At 39.5% G+C, this 21,915-nt stretch overlaps 1 protein-coding gene across 1 annotated transcript in view; it reads left to right on the top strand.

Moving 5' to 3' along the window:
• Positions 1-1,938: 1,938 nt before the first annotated feature.
• Positions 1,939-21,915, top strand: part of LOC117809124 (ras-specific guanine nucleotide-releasing factor 1-like) — a 30,874-nt gene continuing 10,897 nt past the window's right edge. Inside the window, exons 1-14 of the mRNA XM_034678799.1 lie at positions 1,939-2,732; positions 8,454-8,560; positions 10,422-10,569; positions 11,239-11,331; positions 13,523-13,776; positions 13,886-13,965; positions 14,068-14,261; positions 14,347-14,456; positions 15,129-15,247; positions 16,858-17,018; positions 17,513-17,576; positions 18,143-18,285; positions 18,722-18,804; positions 19,222-19,470. Coding sequence (XP_034534690.1) covers positions 2,457-2,732; positions 8,454-8,560; positions 10,422-10,569; positions 11,239-11,331; positions 13,523-13,776; positions 13,886-13,965; positions 14,068-14,261; positions 14,347-14,456; positions 15,129-15,247; positions 16,858-17,018; positions 17,513-17,576; positions 18,143-18,285; positions 18,722-18,804; positions 19,222-19,470 — 2,081 coding nt within the window. The 5' untranslated portion in view covers positions 1,939-2,456. The remainder of the gene's footprint in view (positions 2,733-8,453; positions 8,561-10,421; positions 10,570-11,238; positions 11,332-13,522; positions 13,777-13,885; positions 13,966-14,067; positions 14,262-14,346; positions 14,457-15,128; positions 15,248-16,857; positions 17,019-17,512; positions 17,577-18,142; positions 18,286-18,721; positions 18,805-19,221; positions 19,471-21,915) is intronic.

The following is a 21,915-nucleotide window of genomic DNA, read 5'->3' as shown; positions in this document are numbered from 1 at the left end:
ACTTTTGAAGGTGATAATAGCCAGAGCTTTGAGAATATTAAATACAAGATTTTCATAGATCCAAGGTTTTCAAGTGTGTTCAGCAGCTCTTCAATATTGAATTTGGTTATTTAGGCCGTTCATTGGCCTATATTTCAGCCCAGATATTTGATAAATCATTTTTTAAACAGCAACTCAAAAGAAAGAAAGAGAAAGGGTACATCTAGCATCACCTCAAGCTGTGGGCTCTGCCCTCATAAAGCTGCATTCTGATTGGTCACACTTTCATGGGTTTGAATCCCCTTCATGACCTTTGTCAAATGTCATCACCGTTCTGTTCTTGCAATCTTCTGCGTCACTTTCCATTTTACACCATCTATAATAGGAAGCCATAAAAATAATCTTTACTATCAGTGCGAGTCTGAGAGGAGAATCACCACCTCATTACCACTCCTGTCTGAGGGGCTGATTATGGGATGGAAGGAGCTGAGCCTGGGGCATCCTGGTGGATCCCTCTACTAATGGCTGCACTGGGCTGAATTGCAGCTTATTCCACACTGTTGCATCTCTTTACCTTCACCATCCTGCCTTTCTTTCACTGTACCTGACACCAAAAAAAAGGGAAAATGAAATCCTGAGCGACGTGGATCGTCCCCTCCTTTTCAATAAAAAAGAACAAAAAAGCTGAATCTGTACAAAAGGAGCAGTTGAATCTAACTCAATTATACCCTGTTACCTCCCTGGATCCTTTTAATGATCGCACACAGACAGAGCACTGTGATCCCACTGTGAAACACCCTGTGATGAAATAGACCATTGTCTGTGTCCTCGCCCCAATATGCTAATCCAGGATTAATTATGGGCCAGCCCTAATGAGTATCCCTCTCGCCCTCTCAGATATGTAAATGTTCCAGCAGTGGACAGCGTTGAGAGGCTTTTGTGAACCGTTGTATAAAAGAGGGACAGAAAAAGGCGCTGACAAAGGTTTAGTAGCCATAGATTATTTTCAAATGATATCATTGCCTGAAAATAAAGGTATTTTTTCCTTTGGGTCAAGGGAGTAAATATACGTGTTTAATGCAGAAAATATGACTCAAGGGGGAAAAGACACAAATCTAGATTACTTTGAAAAACTGTACAAACTGTACAAACTAAAGGAGCTAAACACAAACTGACCTGAACCTATTGGAGCCAGTTTCTGGGCTGTTCAACATCAGAGACCGCCTGTCTCCCTGACAGCATGGCCAGTGAAGTGTTTTCAGCATTTTAATTACACAGGAAGTGTGAGTATGGGCAGATCTAGAGAAAGTGTGCTTTAAGAACACACTTATTTTCACCTCCATCTGTCTCGTAGTTTACAGCAAAATTACCCATATGTAGTTGGGAGAAGAGTGTATGCTGGCAATAATCGAATTATCAAAGTGTTAAATGGGATAATAACGAATATGCAGTCATTAATTGTCTTTATCTTTTTGGGCTGCTTTGTTGAAACTAATGAGTACTGGAGGTCAAACATCTGAGCCCCTTCCTCATCAAAGTTAAACTTATAAGCAGTAATAGAAAAAGAAGCATTTAACAATCAAAAGTAAATCTTAAAGAAGAATTACTTCTGTATTGGGAGTACCTGATTATCAGTAAATAAGCTGTGTTTTAGTGCAACAGGTTGTAAAGGACCTGGTTTGAACAGTAGGTAGGCCTATTTCTAAACCTAAAGAGTCTAGTAGAGGTATGAGAGGATTTGGTTTGGATAAAAACAATGAGAAAAGGTGTATCATAAATGTTTATTCACATTTTCACCCTTTTCCGATCCCTGCTATTTGTGAATATTTGGGGGTATTATTTTCTTATGGCCTTTTGAAGTTATGTAAACGGTTTGAATGCCTTGAATGGTTCCGTGTTTTTTTCTTATCCTGAAACGTCACTTGTGGAGCTTCTTAAAGACATCTCAGATAAAGCGTCACTATCCTCCGCATCAAGAAGAAGCTGCGTTCTTTTTCACTGTGTTGTTGTTGCTCAGAGTTTCTGTCCAAGGTGCTGAAATCTGCTGCTCCGGGGACAGGTCACGTGACTGCGCTTCCTCCCTCTGTGAGAGCAGGATGCTGTGTGTGCTCGCGCGCTCAGTGCGCGTGTATAGGCACGGGGACACCTCAGTCCTCATCATGAGCGAGTCAGGCTCATGAGGAAGGCTTCTCTAAGACGGCGTCGTGGTTTCTGTGATATGCTAGCCGTGTGGAGTCTGTGCGATTGAATGCGAGACTTCGACTCTTCACGTGCATCCATTTCTTCTTTCTGTTCTATTTCTACCTCTTATTTTTGTTCTTTTTTTCAGTGCCGCTGCAGACATTAGTGTGGCAACTGTGGATGGGCACACAGGAGTGGGCTGCTGCCCACCAAGTCTGACTGTGTTTCGGAGGTGCTAAGCAGAAGAACATGTAAGAACCAGCACGCAGATCCTCACGGATCGTATCAGAGCCAAAATGCAGAAAGGGATGAGACTGAATGATGGCCACATCACCTATCTGGCTGTTTTGGCAAAGAAGGATGGCACGAGGCGAGGGTGCCTGAGTAAGAAAAGCTCAGACAACACAAAATGGCATTCAAAGTGGTTCGCTCTGCTGCAGAATATGCTGTTTTATTTCGAAAACGACTCGAGCTCACGCCCCTCCGGACTGTACCTGTTGGAGGGATGTGCTTGTGACAGGGCACCGTCACCCAAACCGTCTCTGTCCGCGAAAGAGGGCTTAGAGAAGCAGGTAAGCTGCGGGAAGCTCCCACAAGTCTGACTTACACCGTGAAGGTAATCTGTGTCTTTCAACACATCAGCACTGCTGGTTCTGATCTATCTGTACTTCTATCTGTTGTTGAAAGTATCATTCACGAGAGAGGAAGTACTCAGCAAACTCGCCCATGAACGACACAGTTGCTGTTTTTATCCCACCATCTATTTATCACGCAAACAATGTCCCAGAGATGTTCACTTGACGCTCAGTGTTACGTAATGGCGTCATTCTAACTGATTGATTGTCTCGATTCAGCACTAAAATAGCCTCGAAGGCTGCCTCAAAGACGACTGATACACGAAATACCAAAATATATCTCCTGCTTTTCAGTCAACAGGATCTATTCCAAGTCTCTGTGAAAAGTTTGCAAACAAATGGACAAAGTAGTTCCTTTATCACTGTTATTACAATATTTACTGCAGCACGTGTATTTTTTTTTTATATAAGCGTGTTTATTTTTAGACATCCCAGGGACTGCAGCGAGTAAACTTAACCAGCATCCAAACTTTGCAGGTTGCCATCTTGCGGAGGCAGCTGCCCCCTTCCCTGTCGTTTTGACGTATTGATTTAATTCCTTGTCTTGATATTAATAGCATCCTACCTTGGCAACTGCGTCTCCCCGGTTCATAGCGGCTGCTTCATTTGATAGCTCTCTCATTATCACTGGGTTGTTAACGACAGCCTTGAATGAGAACCAAACGATGCCCCAGGCTTGCTTTTGTTTCTTACAACATCCCCCCTATTCGTTTTAGTACCTCTGGCATACAGTGGCACGGATTAACATGTGTGATGGCTCAACATTTCCACTGTTTCCGTGCCAGTGTGACACAGTCAAATGTAATCTCAGCGAAAGCATGGTCGTCTCCAGAGGAACTGTTTAGAGGCGCAAGGAAGGCTGATGTTGGGAGGAATAAACCTTGTAGCATCTAAAAGGCAGAGTGTTGTGGTCAAGCTGCTTTGAGCTGTGACTGCACCCACCTTCTGACAGCTCTAGTGCCAGCTGCAGCATTTTCAGGTGTCTCTACACCAGAGCTGAAGGAGAACTGAAGACAAAAGTCAGAGTGATGGGTGATTTGATATGTTTGAACATAAGGGCACCTCTTTTTGGCAACAGGTGGTCAGTTTTCTCAGCTCTTTTGAGTTATGTAAGTTTCTCCTTGAATGTTTGAAAGCCGTGCTACACCTATTATATGGCCACGAATACTGAGGCAGCAAATAGATGGCAACCAAGTATGTTGAAGCATTTTATGCATCCTTTATCAGACTGGATATGGCGTTATGGTGGCACAGTTTTCCTCCTAAACTACTTAAACTCCTTTAGATCATACATTTGATTAGTTACTTTGGACAAATTTGTAAATAGAGCAGTTTTTTGTCTAAAATCTGTGTGAATAGCTTGCACACTAACTTCATGACTCAGTGAAACAACATCAACTTTGGTGGAGTTATTTTATTTCATAGGAAAAAAATCACTAGCCCCTTGAAAATCATTCTAGTTGTACATGGATACACCATAGGTTTCAAATGTTAAGCTTGTCATACCTGTCATCTACTGTACTTTTTTTTGACAATTGTTGCACAATTATTCTACAGTACTTATCAAACTATCTGTGAAAAAGTATCCCAAAGTGAAAATGAATGATTTGATAATCCCATCTCTCACTTTTCACCCCTCCTCTGGTGATGAACATCTACTATCTCACTGTTGCATGTCTGAGTTTGAGTGCTTTGTCATTGTACTTATATATTGTACAACAAGTCTAATTACAGATAAAGCACAGACACAGAGTGAATTTAATGAGTGTAGAAGCTCCTGCACTGATTGTATGTGGCTGTCCTCGTGTCGCTGTCCGTGGTGCTGAACTCTACCAACTCATAACATTCTACTTTTAAAACTTGACTTCTTCAATCAGAACAAAGACAAGATTCAAAACAAGTAAAATAATGTTTGTTCCTGTTGATGTTAGCAGACCAGTGAAAGCTCATATTCCTCATGATTTTGTTTTAGAGGCACGAAACCACAATCTTCTTCATCCTTAACTCTCAGAATTTGCTCACTGTCATGTCTGATTCCTTAAGAGCAATGACAAAAGATGTTTTCTGTTCTGTAGATGAAATACTGACTGAGTGACATCTCCTCTGACAGCTGTTCATGCAGGCTGCTCCACTGAATTTATTTCAACAGCGAATAAAATGAATTTGAAAGCCTTCAATTAGCATAGCACAGTCTTCTGTTCAGCACGTGTCTATCTACATAATGTGTGTCAGAAACACATTCTCTGAGTTGTGGGGCTCTTCTTGAGGGGCTGTGAAATTTGGGGAACAAAATGTGCACTCATATGAAAAATGCTGATGTTTTTTTTCCAGAAACGTGATATTCATGTGCACTCTATCTGTCAGTGTGCATATACCTCTACAGGTTTGCATCCACTACTGCGCTTCTTGTGATGCTCTTGCACATGGTTTAAAGTCTGTCTTTGCATCACTGTGTCTTCCTGCATACGCAAATGTGGATCTATAAAAGGTGAGATGAGGACAGAAAGTATAATCAATGCCTCAGGTGTCTGAGGGCATACAGATTTCCTTTTCACTTTCCCCCCTCTGTAGAAAAAAAACAAAGAATGAGACTCCAGTCGATGAGCTGCCTGCAGAGGTCATCTGAGGCAACGCTACTGTAGATTTCTGACATAAAGCCTGTTAAATATATGTAGATTACAAGAGATCCCAGATTTCTGTTGAGCCTGTTAGTTCATGTACTGTACTGTATGTTTGTGTGTGTGTGAGTGTGTGTGTCAGAGCTGCAGGAGGAATGGCCGGGCGACTGCTGGATCTTATCTATGTGTGACAGGGAGAGGGACAATGCGGCGAATAGATGCCAAGCCAACTGCCACCTTGCAGGCTTTTTATAGCTCTCACTCCTCAAAAAGGCAAAAGATCTTTCTCCCCCCCTGCCTCACTCTCCGTCCGTCTCTGCTCCGTTCTCATTCTATTCTTTGGAGTGTTCTACTTTTTAAATGTTCTTAGTCCCCATTTAGTAGGCGAGCTACGTTTAAGCCCACAGTTACTATGGCAACCCCTATTTGCATCTGAAAAAGTGTGTTTGAAGGGGCCAATAAAATGTGCAACAACATGCCTCGGGATTGTGCTTCACTTTGCAAGTACAGCAAATACGGGCTTATAAGAAATGAGATGGGTCATGTTATGAGATGAGGATGGGTAGAGTAATGTGGAAATGCTTTACTTCCATTTTTAGTTACCTATCTATTTTATTTAATTCAACAAAATCGAGCTAACTGAAGAAATATGTATCAAAAGGGCGATCAGCACAAACCGTTTGTTGTCATTTGACTTAAGAATTTTGGTAGGACTACAGAACTTTATTTCTCAAAATCATCAGTTCATGAGTTAATAGTCTGAAGTTGCTGTGTTTAAAAAAAACAAACAGCATGACTGGGATCAGTTTGAATTATAGATAATTTATGATAGTTTAATAGTATCTGTTGTAATAGGGAGGTTGCAACAAAACAAGGCTACAAAACCAGAGCAGGCCAGTCATCGATTTGAAATGATTGATTCATTCAGTTTTCATGCTTCATTGATCAACCATTATATCTTTGGTACCACCTAATATCAATATTAAACATACATTTCCATTTTTTTAAAAATGTGTCAGATATTGCATTTATTTCTTCTTTTAACTCTTTAATTTCCATTTAGCCGGTCACAATTTGAGTGAAGTTATATAATAAACCAACAGCTCCATTATGGAGCTAGTTTTGCATTTTGTTAACAATATTGGCTTTACTTCCCAGTTGTGAGCAGTTCCAGCGACACTATCCTGGCATTTGCAAAAACAGGATAACAAGAAAAGTAAAATCCTGATATCCTCGATTATGGATTCTTGTATAAAAAATAAACAAAATGATCATAAAGAATTAAAAGGGATTTTTAATGGGTAATTTAAAGCTTGAGTAAGGAGTTTTTTTACTGTCACTGAAACAGAAGTTAAGAGTGATGCCTCTAGATGACCTACCCAAGTTAACAAGACCAATAGCAAAAGATCCTGACAATTTCTATATCATAAATTTTACCGCCTGTAACTGCTGTGAAGGGATAGGTTTCACATTAAATAATTCATAGCACAATAAAGAAACATTTTTTTTTACTCTTACCACTGCAGATACTCACAGGGAATGATACATTTGACTCTTAGCACATGTACAAGACAATATTAGCAAAGAGATAAGGTATCACTATGACCGCAGGGGGCGCCAAATGGAGCCCAATATCAAGTTCCTCATGGGAGCTTTAAATAATCTTTGACCATGAGAGAAATTAACTCTAAAGTTCAGTCCTTCAGACTGTTGCTGCTCGATTTCTTTGGTCAATTGCATCTACACCTCAGATAAATAACCGTACTAAAAAGTACTAAAATCAACCCTAAAGAGCATATACAAACCATATAACTGTGTTTTGTAGCTGGGTTAGACAGAAGTAGGCAATATTTTCAGTTGCAAACACTTAAGTGTAACATATATAAACAACTGTTTAAATGTGAAGTGGTTAATAAAACATTCTAAAAAAGAATAGAACTCAAGCTATCATTGGCTGTTCAAACACTGCTTGAAAATGTTTATTTGTTTATTCAGTAAAACTCAGAGGATAACACAGGTAAAAATGCTCAGAATTTATTTAAAATTTGCACAGAAGGTAGCTTTGACATCATTACATAATTAAATGTGTTTAATCTCTTTTCTCTATTCTAGGGAGAATTAAATAGTTAACGCTCATAGGTTTTAAGTAAGGATTTACTACGGGCTACGTTGTCTCACTTCCCGAGAGATAATGTCTCTGTGGCAAAAATGTGGTGATGTGGAGCTAAATATAGCTGCCTAAAAGGCTTGACACACCAGCTCACAGGAAGCGGGAGATGGGAAGCACATTATTGACAAAGGGCCTTTCTGCCGCTCATCAGGAAATATGGAACATTACTCCCCTTCACAAATGATTTGCTCTTGGCATTTGGGAGGGATAAAAAATCCAATATATTGGATTTGTGGGGTCTATTTACAATGCATCAGTGTTATATAATTTGAAGCGTTTAAACCACAAGTAGGCTGTCTGCACCTTTATGGCAGTGACCACTACTGTGTTGATTAGAGGATTTTGTTTGATAAAGCTATCGGAAAACATCTCGTCAAGCATTTGCCATAATTGCCATAACTATGTGAACCTTTATGGCTGTCAGGTCACCAGAGATAATAGGTAAGAAAGTAAAAAGGTTGAGGTGTTTGTGTCAGTAAAATGCAGCCAATTCAGTGACACAAAGCTAAAGCAAAATATTGCGTCAGTCGTGAGGCTTCCTCCAATTCAGAGGTGAGTTGCCAGGTTACAGCCAGAATGCACAGAGGCTTTATAATGATTCTCTCAAGACTTTTCCCTCAGGATCTCGCTCTCCCACTCGTCCACACACAATGGCATGCATGTGTGTTGCACACAAGTTTAATTTTGGGTTTGACTTTAATGAAATGAGGTTTAAGAAAAAGCTGATAAGTGATGGCAAGGTTATCCCTTTCACAGGTTTTCTTCAGCTCATCTGAAATGCATTTTTATATCAGAAAATACATTGTTCAATATATTCTTTTATTGTATGCAAAACAAATAAACAACTCTTTCCCTGATGCTGTTTTTCAGTATTACTTCACTGTCACGTTCAATCATGACAACCAGAAGGCTTTGGAGCTACGCACAGAGGATGTCAAGGACTGTGATGAGTGGGTGGCTGCTATCACACAGGCCAGGTACCTCTTACACTTTACCCCCCATCTGTGTACAAACTAAGATGGTCCTCCAAGGAAGACTTGTAGTTTTGCATGTGATTCTTTAAAACATTAAAATCACTTAGATGTACAAGTTTTCCTTTTACGGGGGTGTAATGTTTATTGTTGCAAAATCAACTTACAGCCTGATAAAGTATAATATTTAAAACCACAGTAATATGACCTCCAAATGCAATCGAGACTATTAGCAATTGTCTTTTCTACTTTTGCTGTGCTAGGAGAAAAAGCAAACAAACTTATGTCCAGATCTTCTGGTTTTGTTATGGTGTCTCCTAGCAGGTGGTCACCTTCTCATCTGCGACTCCACTCTTTTTTGAGTTGATAGTGGGACTGTAAGCTATCACCAACCACTTGTTTGAAGATTTGTTAAGTTATTTATTTTCTTTACTAAAAAAGTAACTAAATGGGATTTCTAATGGGGCACCGTTGGCCTAGTGGTCTAAACGTGTGCCTCATATACAGAGGCTACAATCCTCGCTGCAGCCGTCGCGGGTTCAACTCCTGGCCTCGACCATTTGCTGCATGTCCTCCCCCACTCTCTGCTCCCCACACTTTCTGTCTCTCTTCAGCTGTCCTGTCAATAAAGGCAAAAAATCCCCAAAATATAACTTAAATAAATACATTTTATTTCTAATGAACTTTAGAATAACAAAACTGCAATATATTGTGCCTTAATATTATCAGAAATGACACTGTACATTTGCTGATCGAGCAAATGCTAACACATATATGCTTTCAGTGACAATGTGGACATGCTGATGTTAAGGTTCAGGCTTATGCTTATTTACCAACTTATTTGATAGCGTCTAGTATGTTACCAAGATGAAAGTTACTATGGGATACTAAACGAAAGGAAAAACCATTTGGTCACATGTCAAAGTCTTTGTTTACTTACTTTTTCATGAATCTATTAATGTGAAGATAGCCGATGCTTATGCCAAATAGAATCCAGACAGGCTGAGACAAGACCCTGACACTAGGTGGAGGGGTCTTAACCATCTCTGAAGGGTGATTAGTAAGAAAGCTGGGTAGCAGAAGTGATCCTCTAGAAAACACAAAGGTCTATACCAAATTATACAGCCATGTGATTGATAATTATCGTGACATTTCCCTGTAAGACAGAGTACTGACTCTCTATTGGATTAGTGTGTGTTTCAAACTTGTTTTATGGAGTCAACAGATGTATAATGAGCAAAATGCCCCTTTAAGGCTCTGAGACAAAAGAGGGTCACAAAAGCCAAACAACACAATCACTCTAAATGTCAGCTGTGTGCATTTGTATGGCAAAAGGTCAATTGATTGGACTCATTGAAGACTGCATTGATTAGTGCTCAGTCAAGCCAGTACAGTACAGCAGCAAGTTGGTCTGTAATAATGCTTGTAAGATAGCAGGGCGATGAAAAAGCATACGATACAGCTTTTATAGGAATTTTACTGATGTCTGGTTTCCATCTCCTTTAAACTTTTTTCTACTTTACATGGTGTGTCATTAAAGTAAATTATTTAGTATTTTAAACTGGTTTATGTACAACACTGTTGTTAATGTTCTGGCAGCCTCTACACATGACCTGCCAAGCCTACAACTATTTGAAGAAATGGTTGCGTAAGTCCCTGCACTAGATGCATACTTGAGTCTCGCTGATCAGAGGTCTGCTTTAGCTTTAATGCAACTATAAAGAGCTTATGAAACGTGTGTTAATAAGGTCCTTACAATGACTGTGTGACTCTGCATGTGTGTGTGTGTGTGTGTGTGTGTGTGTGTGTGTGTGTGTGTGTGTGTGTGTGTGTGTGTGTGTGTGTGTGTGTGTGTGTGTCTGTATAGTTACAGGAACCTGGCTACAGAGCATGAGACCCTCATGCAGAAGTATCTCCATCTACTCCAAATAGTGGAGACGGAGAAAACGGTTGCCAAGCAACTTCGACAACAGATAGAGGATGGGGAAATTGAGATAGAGCGGCTGAAATCAGAGGTAACTTGCCTTGTTATTTCTTGCTGGTAATATCTGTAAATGCGTGAGGGCGATTTTTTGTTTCCATTATTGCACACAGTAGAGGCAGAGAGAGAGAGGAGAAGGATGTGAAAGTTTGAAATCTATGATGAGGACAGAAAGAGAGGAAAGACAAAATTACATGCCAGATTCCAAACCACGATATCTGGCACTTCATAGCTAGTGTTGTAGCTTACAGCGTTCTGGGATGTCCTTATTAAAGACCCGGCAATACTGTTGAGTGTTTTGTGTCCTCATTATTCAGTCTAAACCAGATCAAATGCATCTCCTTTTAATGTGCTAATGGATAGCCCCATCTGAATTGAATGTTTTCAATATGAATGAATCAGCTTCTGTTGTACCTAATGCAGCAGTCTGCACCAGAACAAGATAATAAACTGTCTCACTTTTCATGGCCCAAATATGTAGTACTAATGGGTTATGAGGTGTTTTGTTTAATCTGAGTCTTTTAGCAAAAGCAGTTTATCTTAAGTCCGATCCTATTCATACTGTGTTGTTCTGATGGGAGTGAGTAAAACAACACCAAGCAAAGTAAAATATAGTGGGAACACATTTGATGCAGCTGGACCAATTTAAATTCAAAACTTTGACTATAACATGTGTAATCATGATTGATTTGTGTTGAATTAGATTTCTGGACTTCTCAAGGACAATGAGAAGATCCAGTTGAATCCAGAGGTTCCCCCCAACGAAGATGACACCGAGATCAAGAAGATCAAAAAGGTGAGATCTAACTGGTTTTATGCTGAGTTGTATAAAAGGACAGAATCAAACTCACTCTTCTATAGTTATTGAAAAAAAATATTAATGATACAAACAGGAAGACAAAGTGTGAAAGAGGAAAGGAGGGAGGGAGGCAAAGTTGGATCTGCTTCCTGTAGTCTCTGAAAAGGCTACCTAGTCTGATTTCTCCTGTAGTTTTTATTTCTAGCTTTAATCTATCTAGAGAAGCATGTGCTAGCATTTACAGAATTTGCTCCTCATCGACAAGAATCGTTAGGTTTTTCTGTCTTCAGCTCTTAATTAATCTGAAGAGAGTTTGAAGCATCTGATGGGTTTTTCCTCTCGGTTCACTCTTAACAATAATTTCTAGATGCAGCAGTAAGATGCTTCCCAACACACATCTAACAATAGACAGAAAAAGCTTAACCCTCCTGCTATGTCGCGGGTCAAATTAGTCCATTTTAAAGTTCAAAAATCCAAAAAAAATTGTTACAAGTATTATTTTGCAATTCCAATGTCACAGTGGATGAAAGGCTAGTGGAATTCAGAGGTTTATTCCATTTTAGGTAATATATGCCTTCAAAATCCAGCTAAATGCAGCATCAAAATCTGGGCAGCGTGTGACTGAAGAGGTGTCTCTTGTAAATTTATGAACTTCACTTAATAAAAAACAAAAAAATCAAAATGTAAAATAAAATAAACAAAAATATATGTCATGTAAAACTATTGTATTTATATTTACGGCTTCTCAATTTGCATTAAAAAAAAGTTTTAACATGAATTTTCATAAAAAACGAGTGAGTTGTCCTCATTGAACCATGATCTTTGAGGATTAAAGAACACCATTGCGCTAAATATTGATTTAAATGGTTAGTAATGGAGTTAATAATGAGATTTTTTAAAACATGTATTGGGATTTTTTGGGTTCGGACACTTTTGGATAATTTAATATGCCCTGGATCAAATTGACCCAGGAACATTATTGCTGTCCCTAAGAGACAAACATAACAGGGGGGTTAAAAGCAATGGTGAACATGGTGACAAACTTAGCAACGAAACAGAGCTTAGAACTTGTTGAATACATTTCTAAACTCCACTGATATTTCAAATGTGGCTCAAAGTAAATGCTAATGTCTGCAGGATGAGCATATAGGAAGCTCTACCAAGTTCTCCTTTGTAACTCTAGTTAGGGTTCAAATTTATGTTCACAGCTCAAGTTTTCTCATAGAAACACCCAGTGTATTCTAGCTGCCATCACCGTGACAGCCGAAAACTGTATAAAATATGGACGTAGTATCCGTGACGTCATCCATCTGTTCCTGAGCACTGTTTTGAAGTAAATCGACGGCGGCAGCCATATTGGAAATGTGGAACTCAACCAGGCAGAGTGTGACGTAAAGTCGGGGAGTTTGAGCCTCCTAGCCAACAGCTATGTGTTCCCTTCTGGGAGTCAAATCAGTCATGTCCTTATTTAGGCAAAAACTTGTAATCTTAATATCTTCTGAACCGTCACGTTAGAAAAAAATTCACCCCCCGTACAGTGTGTGCCAATAGAGAAGTTAGCTACGTAGGGCCAAGCTGGTTTTTGAACCAGGCTGTAAACATGTTTATTTATGCTGCAAATATCGTCTTTTTTGAATAGGCGTCTATGTGGTTTCCGGTGTTTCTGCAGCCAGCCTCAAGCGGATACTTGATGAACTGCAGTTTATAACACTTCCACATGGGCTTCATCGTTGGAGAGTGGAGGTTGCCACTTGGTGACACCACTATCCTGAGCTAGCTTTAGCTTCTCTTTGTAGCAGGAACAAATATTAGCTTCAAGATACAGATCGGAGACTGATATAGCAAAGGTGCATTATTTTATTGTGCTTACATTTAGTACAAGCCAGAACTATAATATCTCCAACTTGCAGTCACTTTTCATTAGGCTTTTGCAATCCAACAATATTTTTATGCAGAGTATGAAAACTGTTTAAATAGTACCATCAAGAAATTCTTTCACACCCTGTGTCTGTGGGCTTTAAAAATAGGTTTCTCTAATTTATCCAAAATTGTCACTTTGTGGATGGCTAAAGGATTAATTGCTCCTATTTATAGTACAAATCTGTTTACCTATTAGGTCAGTAGAACTCTCTGAACCCACAGTAGCATGGTTGGCTGTACCTTTGTTTTCTAATCTTCTCCCACACAGGTCCAGAGTTTCCTGCGAGGTTGGATTTGCCGCAGGAAGTGGAAAACCATCATACAGGACTACATCCGTTCACCCCACGCTGAGAGCATGAGGAAGAGGAACCAAGTTGTGTTCAGCATGCTGGAAGCTGAGGCTGAATACGTCCAGCAACTCCACATCCTGGTCAACAACTTCCTGCGGCCTCTCCGCATGGCTGCCAGCTCCAAGAAGCCGCCCATCACACATGATGATGTCAGCAGCATCTTCCTAAACAGGTGTGTGGTGGTGAGACTTGGGATGAAGAGTGACTCAGCATAGAGGGAGATAACAGGAGAGGGTGAAACAAAAGGTCACGAGCACCACTTTTCTTCTTTATTTTATCAGCGAGACCATCATGTTCCTGCATCAGATCTTCTACCAGGGCCTGAAGGCGCGGATAGCCAGCTGGCCGACACTTGTGCTGGGTAAGAGGGACAGTTTTGTTGGGTTTTGTTAGAGGTTCGGTGTGCCATATACAAAAAAAACATGTTGAACGTATTTATCAAGATGTGTGCTTCTCTTTACAGCCGATCTGTTTGACATCTTGCTGCCGATGCTGAACATTTACCAGGAGTTTGTGAGGAACCACCAGTACAGCCTGCAAATCCTGGCCCACTGCAAACAGAACCGGGACTTTGACAAGCTGCTCAAACAGTACGAGGCCAAGCCCGACTGTGAGGAGAGGACGCTGGAGACCTTCCTTACCTACCCTATGTTTCAGGTAAGATTCAAGGTTACAGAATGGCCTAATTTTGTGTTGCACACAACCAAAAAATTATTTCATGAAGTTTTCTGTTGCAACTCAGATCCCTCGTTACATTCTGACATTACATGAGTTGCTGGCTCACACCCCTCATGAGCATGTGGAAAGAAACAGTTTGGATTACGCCAAGTCAAAACTGGAGGAACTTTCCAGGTAGGTCTACTGTCATACTGTTGTTCATGGTACTATTATATTTGTTGGAATACAATTTGTGTTAAAACAAATATAAATCAGTGTTTTGCTTTGTTTATAAGCTTTGAAGGATATTGTATCAGTCTGAATACTGATGACACCAAGACTAGAAATGCAATGAAAACCTGCTAATGATAAATGTTAAAGGGGTTATGTGGTTGCACCTGTTATTTTTACAGCACTTTTGCATACTAACTCCTAAGGTCAGCATGTGTTTTGGCACATTTATTTTATTGAAACACTTTTTTATTTGCCACTTCCTTCATATCTTAGCTCATTTTAACTCACTTTAAATCAAAATGTAATTTTTAATATATTTTTAATTTTCCTTTTCTTTTCTGTTTTATTATATTTGTCATTTTAATTATGTTCTTTTATGCCAGTCTGAATGTTTCAAATGCTTTTAATGTTTTAATGTAAAGCACGTTGAGTTGCCCTCATGTATGAAATGTACTATACAAATAAAGCTGCCTTGCCTTGCCTGGCCTTCTAACAGCACATACGTATGAAAGACAGCAACATGTATTAATTACATAATTAAAGGGACATCTGTTTGTGTTAAATTTGGGAATTCTAACACTCAATCCTTACCTGTGAAGTATCTGAATTATTGAGTGTATATTCTCCTTTCAGAATCATGCACGATGAGGTGAGTGAGACAGAGAACATCAGGAAGAACCTCGCCATTGAGCGAATGATAGTGGAGGGTTGTGAAGTGCTGCTGGACACCAGTCAGACGTTTGTGAGGCAAGGTGAGTTTGTTTCAAGGTTTGATTCAAATTAAAGATTTAATCTTAATGCTTCTCACACTCAAATCATTTATTTTGAAGATGGTTTGCCTCTTTATTTATAATCATTAATGTTAACTGTTGATTTTAACATTGAGTGAAATTTAAACGTCTTTCACGGCAACTAGATACTCATGAATTTTGAGGAAAGCTAGGGTTTAGTTTAGTTAATTCTGCAACCGATGTTTGGAAACTGACTTAAGATCTCCTTAAAAATGTAATAAGTAACTAACCACATGAGTATATGGGCCGCCATTTGTAAAGTTGTGCACACTGAAAATAACAACAATTCTTCACATTTAGCTTCAAAACGTCATAACAATGTGGAGTGAATTTTTAAAAGACACTTTTTTATCACATTTAGAGGAATATTTGTGACTTCTGCACATTTCATTTACTTGTGAAAAATATATATTGAGTTAAAAATTCGTTAAATCCAAATGCTAAATCTAAATCTAAATGTGAAATCTAAATCTAAATATTAAATCTATATGTGAATGTTAAATCTAAATGTTAAATGTTAAATCTAAATGTTAAATATAAATATAAAAGTTAAATATACATTTCAAATGTTAAATATAAATGTTAAATTTTGCTAAATATTTAGCTGATATGCAAATTCCAACTGCGCATATCTGCTAAATATTTAAATTCGTGGAGCGACATTTAAGATTTAGATTTAACATTTAACATTTATATTTACATTTGGATTTAACAATAATTTTAACTTAATATATTTTTCACAAGAAAATTAAATGTGAAGAAGGTCACAAATATTCCTCTAAATGTGATTAAAAAAAGTGAAATTCACTCTACATTGTTATGACGTTTTGAAACTCACTGTGGAGAAATGTTGCAGTTATTTTCAGTGTTTACAACTTTACAAACAGCGCCCCACATGAGTAACATAACATATTTACATATTACATTCTGCCTATTAATATGATTAATTCAGGGTAGCGCTAGTTAGCCCACAGCTAAGGTAAAGCATGCTCATTACTCCCCTCCTGTCTTTAATGCCCAATGTTAAAGTTAGCATTTTTAAATATCTCTAAAATCTCCACAGTCTACAGCTTTTGTGTCTAACACCCGTAGAAATAAAATGATTCACTCACTATTCAGCAGCTAGCTTAGCCCCAGTAACCGCACACATCTCATCAGAAAACGTAACGCACACTCTTTATCTCCAAAGAAAACAAGAAACATCAAACACCATCCTCAAGCATCTCTCCTACAGCATTTTCTTACATGAATCAAAATCTCCTCATCAAGATGTTTGACACCTTCCTCCATTGCTGCTAACGGGTGAAGAAGGCATTGATTGCTGACGCACGAACACATGCCTGAAATATATTCTAATTTGACTACTAACTAAAGTCAGTCAGATTTTACATGTGAAGTTTGCTACACAGAAAAAATAATTACATTGGCTTTTTAACAGTCCACAACACACGAGGTCCTGGACCTTGTTGTTAATTTAAGTTGGTTAGAGCAAATTACAAGTGTGTGTGTGTGTGTGTGTGTGTGTGTGTGTGTGTGTGTGTGTGTGTGTGTGTGTGTGTGTGTGTTTACAGGCTCTCTGATCCAGGTGCCCATGAGTGAGAAAGGAAAGATCACAAGAGGTCGACTGGGCTCCCTGTCTCTGAAGAAAGAAGGCGAGAGACAGTGCTTCCTCTTCTCCAAGCATCTCATCATCTGTACACGTGGCTCTGGGGGAAAACTTCACATCACTAAGGTATCTTATTCAAGAGGACATGCTACTGAAGGTTCTCAACCAATATGTTTAGTCCAGTCTGCAGGTGGCAGAGGCAACAGTAGAAGCAGCAGCTGCAGTGGTGGCAGAATCTGCAGCACTTACAGCCAGTTCTCTCATCGCAGTTTTTCCAGGAATTACTTATTCAAAGTTTAAAATAAAAGTACATCAATGATGCACAGACTGACATGTTATGTAGCCTGATGATTATCTGTATAGCCAGTAATTTTATTGATAACAAAAAATCCACACTTTGAAAATGATCTGTAAAGCAGTTAATCCAGTCTCCTTTTACCTCCGTTTTAACTCCAGAAAATGTTGAAGTCACATCCTTGATCCTTGCGTCACTTTGATTGTTTGATTTGTCCTTGGTGGAGACCTTTACATAGACTTAAACTTTGAGCAAAAGGCTCTCACTGTGAATCAGTGGGTAACAAGTTGTGTTTGACCCTTTGACCTTTCACCCGCTGTCACAGAATGGAGTGGTGTCTCTCATAGACTGCACACTGATGGAGGAGCCAGAGGGGACAGATGATGAGTGTGAGTTACAACTTACAGTGTTTTCATGACTTTGTAATCTTCATGCAGAAGTTTATATGAGCAGTATGTTGTGATTGAAACATGAGGACATGCAGTTTTTCTATTAAAATCACCCCAATGTACAAAAAAAAAAAAGTACAGCAACCTGCTCCCTGAGCCTGAAGCACTTTGATATTACTATCATCAATGTTATTTAACAATATATTTCTATGAATTACTGGTATTAATGTTAATATCTCCCCTTCATTTACACTGTATTCTTTGCAGAGGCTAGCAAAAAGTAAGCAGTTGATATAGATTAGAGGACGTAACTACAGAAACACAGACTTCTAAGCTCCTCGGATGCAAAGACTGACAACTCAGTTGACATGATACATTTCGGATAACATAAATCAACAAAGAAACACATGAATTATTGTACAAATTTGATCATTAGGAATTCTAAGTGAATCATGAGAATCTTCTTTTCCAGTTGTGTTCCCTTTCCTCCTTAAAGTGTTTGATTTCACTGTGATTTATTTTCCCTATTACAGTAAAATAATTGCTGTTGAATTTGTGTCTTGCAGCCAAAGGGGAGCGGAGCGGCCAGGATACAGAGCACCTGGACTTTAAACTGATAGTGGAGCCCAAAGACGTCCAGCCCTACACCATCATCCTGGTGGCTTCATCCAGACAGGAGAAGTCAGCGTGGACCAGCGACATCAGTCAGGTACATGTCCTCACCTGTGGGATTTCATCTGCTTAAACAAAGCTGCAGTAGGACTGTGAAATGCCGTTTTGGATGAAGTCTTTTGAGAAAATTAGGAGCTTTACTCCAAAGATAGGGATGATGTATTTTAGCAGCAAATGTCTGAACAACCTTTTATTCCTAATGTGAAACAATGGCTATAGTTGGACAGTTCGTAAAGGAGATGAATGTTATTCAGGACTTAAAACCAGTGAAAAAGATTGTGCAATTAACATCCTTGACTGCTGAATATCAGAGTCTGCCAACATATCTCCGCATTTTGGAATAGGAAATGAACAAATATAAAACAGTAAAATAGCATGCCTTATAGCCATCAGGACTAGAAAGTTGTATCATGTTTGTGAACTCATTCACTCTCATGCCTTACACCTTTTTTCTGCCTGTCTCTTCCTTGCAGTGCATTGACAACATCCGCTGCAACGGACTGATGATGAATGCCTTTGAGGAAAACAGTAAAGTCACTGTGCCACAGATGATTAAGTAAGAGTCCAAATGCACATACATTATACATGCACAAACAGAGCCTGGCATTTGAATAACATGACTATATGACTAATGCATGAAAAATGCATGAACAAACTGCCTAAACCAACACAAGCCTATATTTATAGACTAGTAAGAACCCTGAGTGATATAACATTATGTCTAGACTTACATCTAACAATCACAACTATACTCTTAACCACAAGATAAACCTAATTTAGCCCTACAGAAGAGTCTGAGGCCTGATATAGATTTTCAAAAGTTTCTTTACAACAGAATTGGTCAGTGTTTTTTTCAGCCAAGCCTAATCAGTTTTAACCCTCCATCCACTGACCCACACATGACCACGAAAGTGATCTAATGAGCGAAATCCCTGCGAGTAACCCTCCTAACATATCTCTAACTCCATCGCAGATCTGACACCAGCTTGTACTGTGATGATGTCGACATCCGCTTCAGCAAAATGATGAACTCCTGCAAAGTGCTGCAGATTCGCTATGCCAGCGTGGAGCGTCTGCTGGAGAGGCTGACTGACCTGCGCTTCCTCTCAATCGACTTCCTGAACACCTTCCTCCACTCTTATCGAGTCTTCACCAGTGCCGACGTTGTGCTGGACAAGCTCATCACCATCTACAAGAAGCCCATCAGTGCCATCCCTGCACGGTGAGTGAACCAATGAGTGAAGTGTTTCAGGAGGTCTTAACTGGAGTTTGTGAGCTGATGTGAAGACACAGCAGGAAATATTCTGGAAAATTCACAGCGAGCAAGCAGGCCGGTTATGACGTTTATATCATGTAGTTCGGGCGCAAACTTGAAGGAGTGACATGTAACAGGATGAATACAAATATTCAAGGTTGAACAACAGAAATAATTTCCAGGAAGATAACAACCAAGATCTGTACATCTGACTGTTTGCATGTAGCATTGATATGAATGCAAAAAAAAAGTCATCAAGTCAAAGTTCTTTATAGCGTCATAGTTGTGTTGTAAACATTACATTGCAGTTTCCATAGTATACTTAGTGTATGTAGACTCATTCCCCACCCACCTCGCTCGACAGAGTAGACTTCATGTAAGGGCCATGTGTGAACCAGGACTTTGGAGGATTTTTGGGGCAGAGCTCCTAAAACAATTTCTAAAAATTTCAACAGTGCATGTGTGAAAGGGGCTTTTGATTGATGTACCATTTGCAAACACAGCCTCAGAGGTGTGAAACCAGTCTGCAAGTGGAATCAAGTTGATCTACCAATGAGATTCATGATGAATTATATTTTATTGGTAGAACCTTTGGGATCAAAGTATCTCTTTTTCCAAAACATGCATGAATGCTTAATGATGGATAATGCTGAACTTGACATTTCATTTAGCTCCACCATCAGGTAAAATCTTGATACATTTTCGTTCATGACCAAGAACTTGCAAAAATGTATGCCATTGATTTCGCCTATGATTGATACAGAAATTAGCTACACTACTAATATGCAAACAACATACCAGCTAAACATTAGCTTGTTACAATTTCACCCAAATATTTACCACTATGGGTGAATATTGCCAAGAACCTCATGATACGATACTCACTAAGAAAAAGTAGGGATGGTGTAAATGTAAATCACACAATATTACTCAAAATTTAAAGGACAAATAAAGTCAAAACTATTTGATGCAAAACAACTTTTCCACTTTATTGTTTTTGAAATACTGAAGTTGTATTTTACTTCCAACTCGGCTAAAATGTGAATTTTTACTATTACAAAATTATTGATATTAAGAGTTGAAATATCGATATCATATTGGAGGTCAAAGTATTGCGATATATTGCTGTATCCATATTTTTTCACACCTCTATTTACAAAACACAACTGTGCCTACGTGCAGCATAACATAGACTTTTAAGCCCTTTCACTTATTCACTCCTAGAAACTTCAGAAAAGCCTCCTTCAGATGCCCCTCACAGCATGAAGTCTTTCCTGTCAGACAGAAGGGGATGGGTATCGAACACAAGGCATGATGTAAAAAGGACACTCGTGTAATTCTTACAAGATATCCAAGATTGTGGGAGAAGCAGAGCCTGACACTATGGTGACAGTCTTTGTCTTTATACCAACACTTTGTGTAACCCGAAGATTTAGCAGTACAAACAAAACGGTGTTGAGCAGAAAATAGTTTGAAGCAGCTCCATGACGTTCAGAAAGATCACACTGGTTGCATAACAGTAAACTAACCACTAGGGGAGCTCTGAGGGCAAATAAGATGTGATCAAACTCCAGCTCAGACAACTGAAAAAAAATGTTATGTAAGCACTTTTCAATAAAGAGTACGCACTGTTCAATAACAAGACACATGAATCTGCTGTACTTTTGAAGACCAGACCACAGGTATGTGACAGCAGCCAGTAAAAGCGAGCGTGTGAAGTGTGTGTAATTTAATCTATTCCTACACATCCTCTGTTGTAGTTTATGTGGACGCTTTAAACAGCACAGTTGGAGTAGTTTGTAACATGAAGCTCCTCCACACGCCGATACCTGCAGCTTGACAAATGAAGAAGGAACTAAGTTTAAGATTCCTTCACATTTCCTCCTGAGGATGCAGCAGCAGAGCTGTAATGGTGCAGTGAAAAGGTGGGACCTCCCTGGTGTCTGAATTTTCTCACGTGGACTCTGTAAGCAGCCCATCATGATATTATGGTCTGTCCAGGTGAACAGGGACCAGAGCAGAGGCAGTGAGAGGTCACACCAACACATCCGCTCCTCTGACGTCTGTCCACCGTCACACTTAATTGGGTTCCTGCGTCCACCCACCTCTCCCGAACCCCTCCTCCTTCTCCTCCTCCTTCTTTCCTTTACCCTTTTTCCCTCTCTCACTTCTTATTTTTCTTTCCACAAGTCTGACCATTCCCCTCTCCGCTGCGCTGTCACCATGGTAACCCTTCACTCTGCTGCAGGACCCCACCCTCTCCTTTTCTCTTCGTCTTCTCCCTCCCTCACTCACTCCATACCTCCCTCTCTCTTTCCCTTTCTCCCATCATCTGCAGCGGCTCTACGGTATTAAATATTGATGGAGGTGTTTTGCACCCAGACCCTGCTTTCCCTCTCTTCCTCTTCCTCC

This window comes from Notolabrus celidotus, chromosome 3, assembly GCF_009762535.1.
Source record: "Notolabrus celidotus isolate fNotCel1 chromosome 3, fNotCel1.pri, whole genome shotgun sequence".
Lineage (NCBI taxonomy): Eukaryota > Metazoa > Chordata > Actinopteri > Labriformes > Labridae > Notolabrus > Notolabrus celidotus.
The sequence above is the reverse complement of the archived record's forward strand: the minus strand, read 5'-3'. Positions and strand labels throughout refer to the sequence as shown.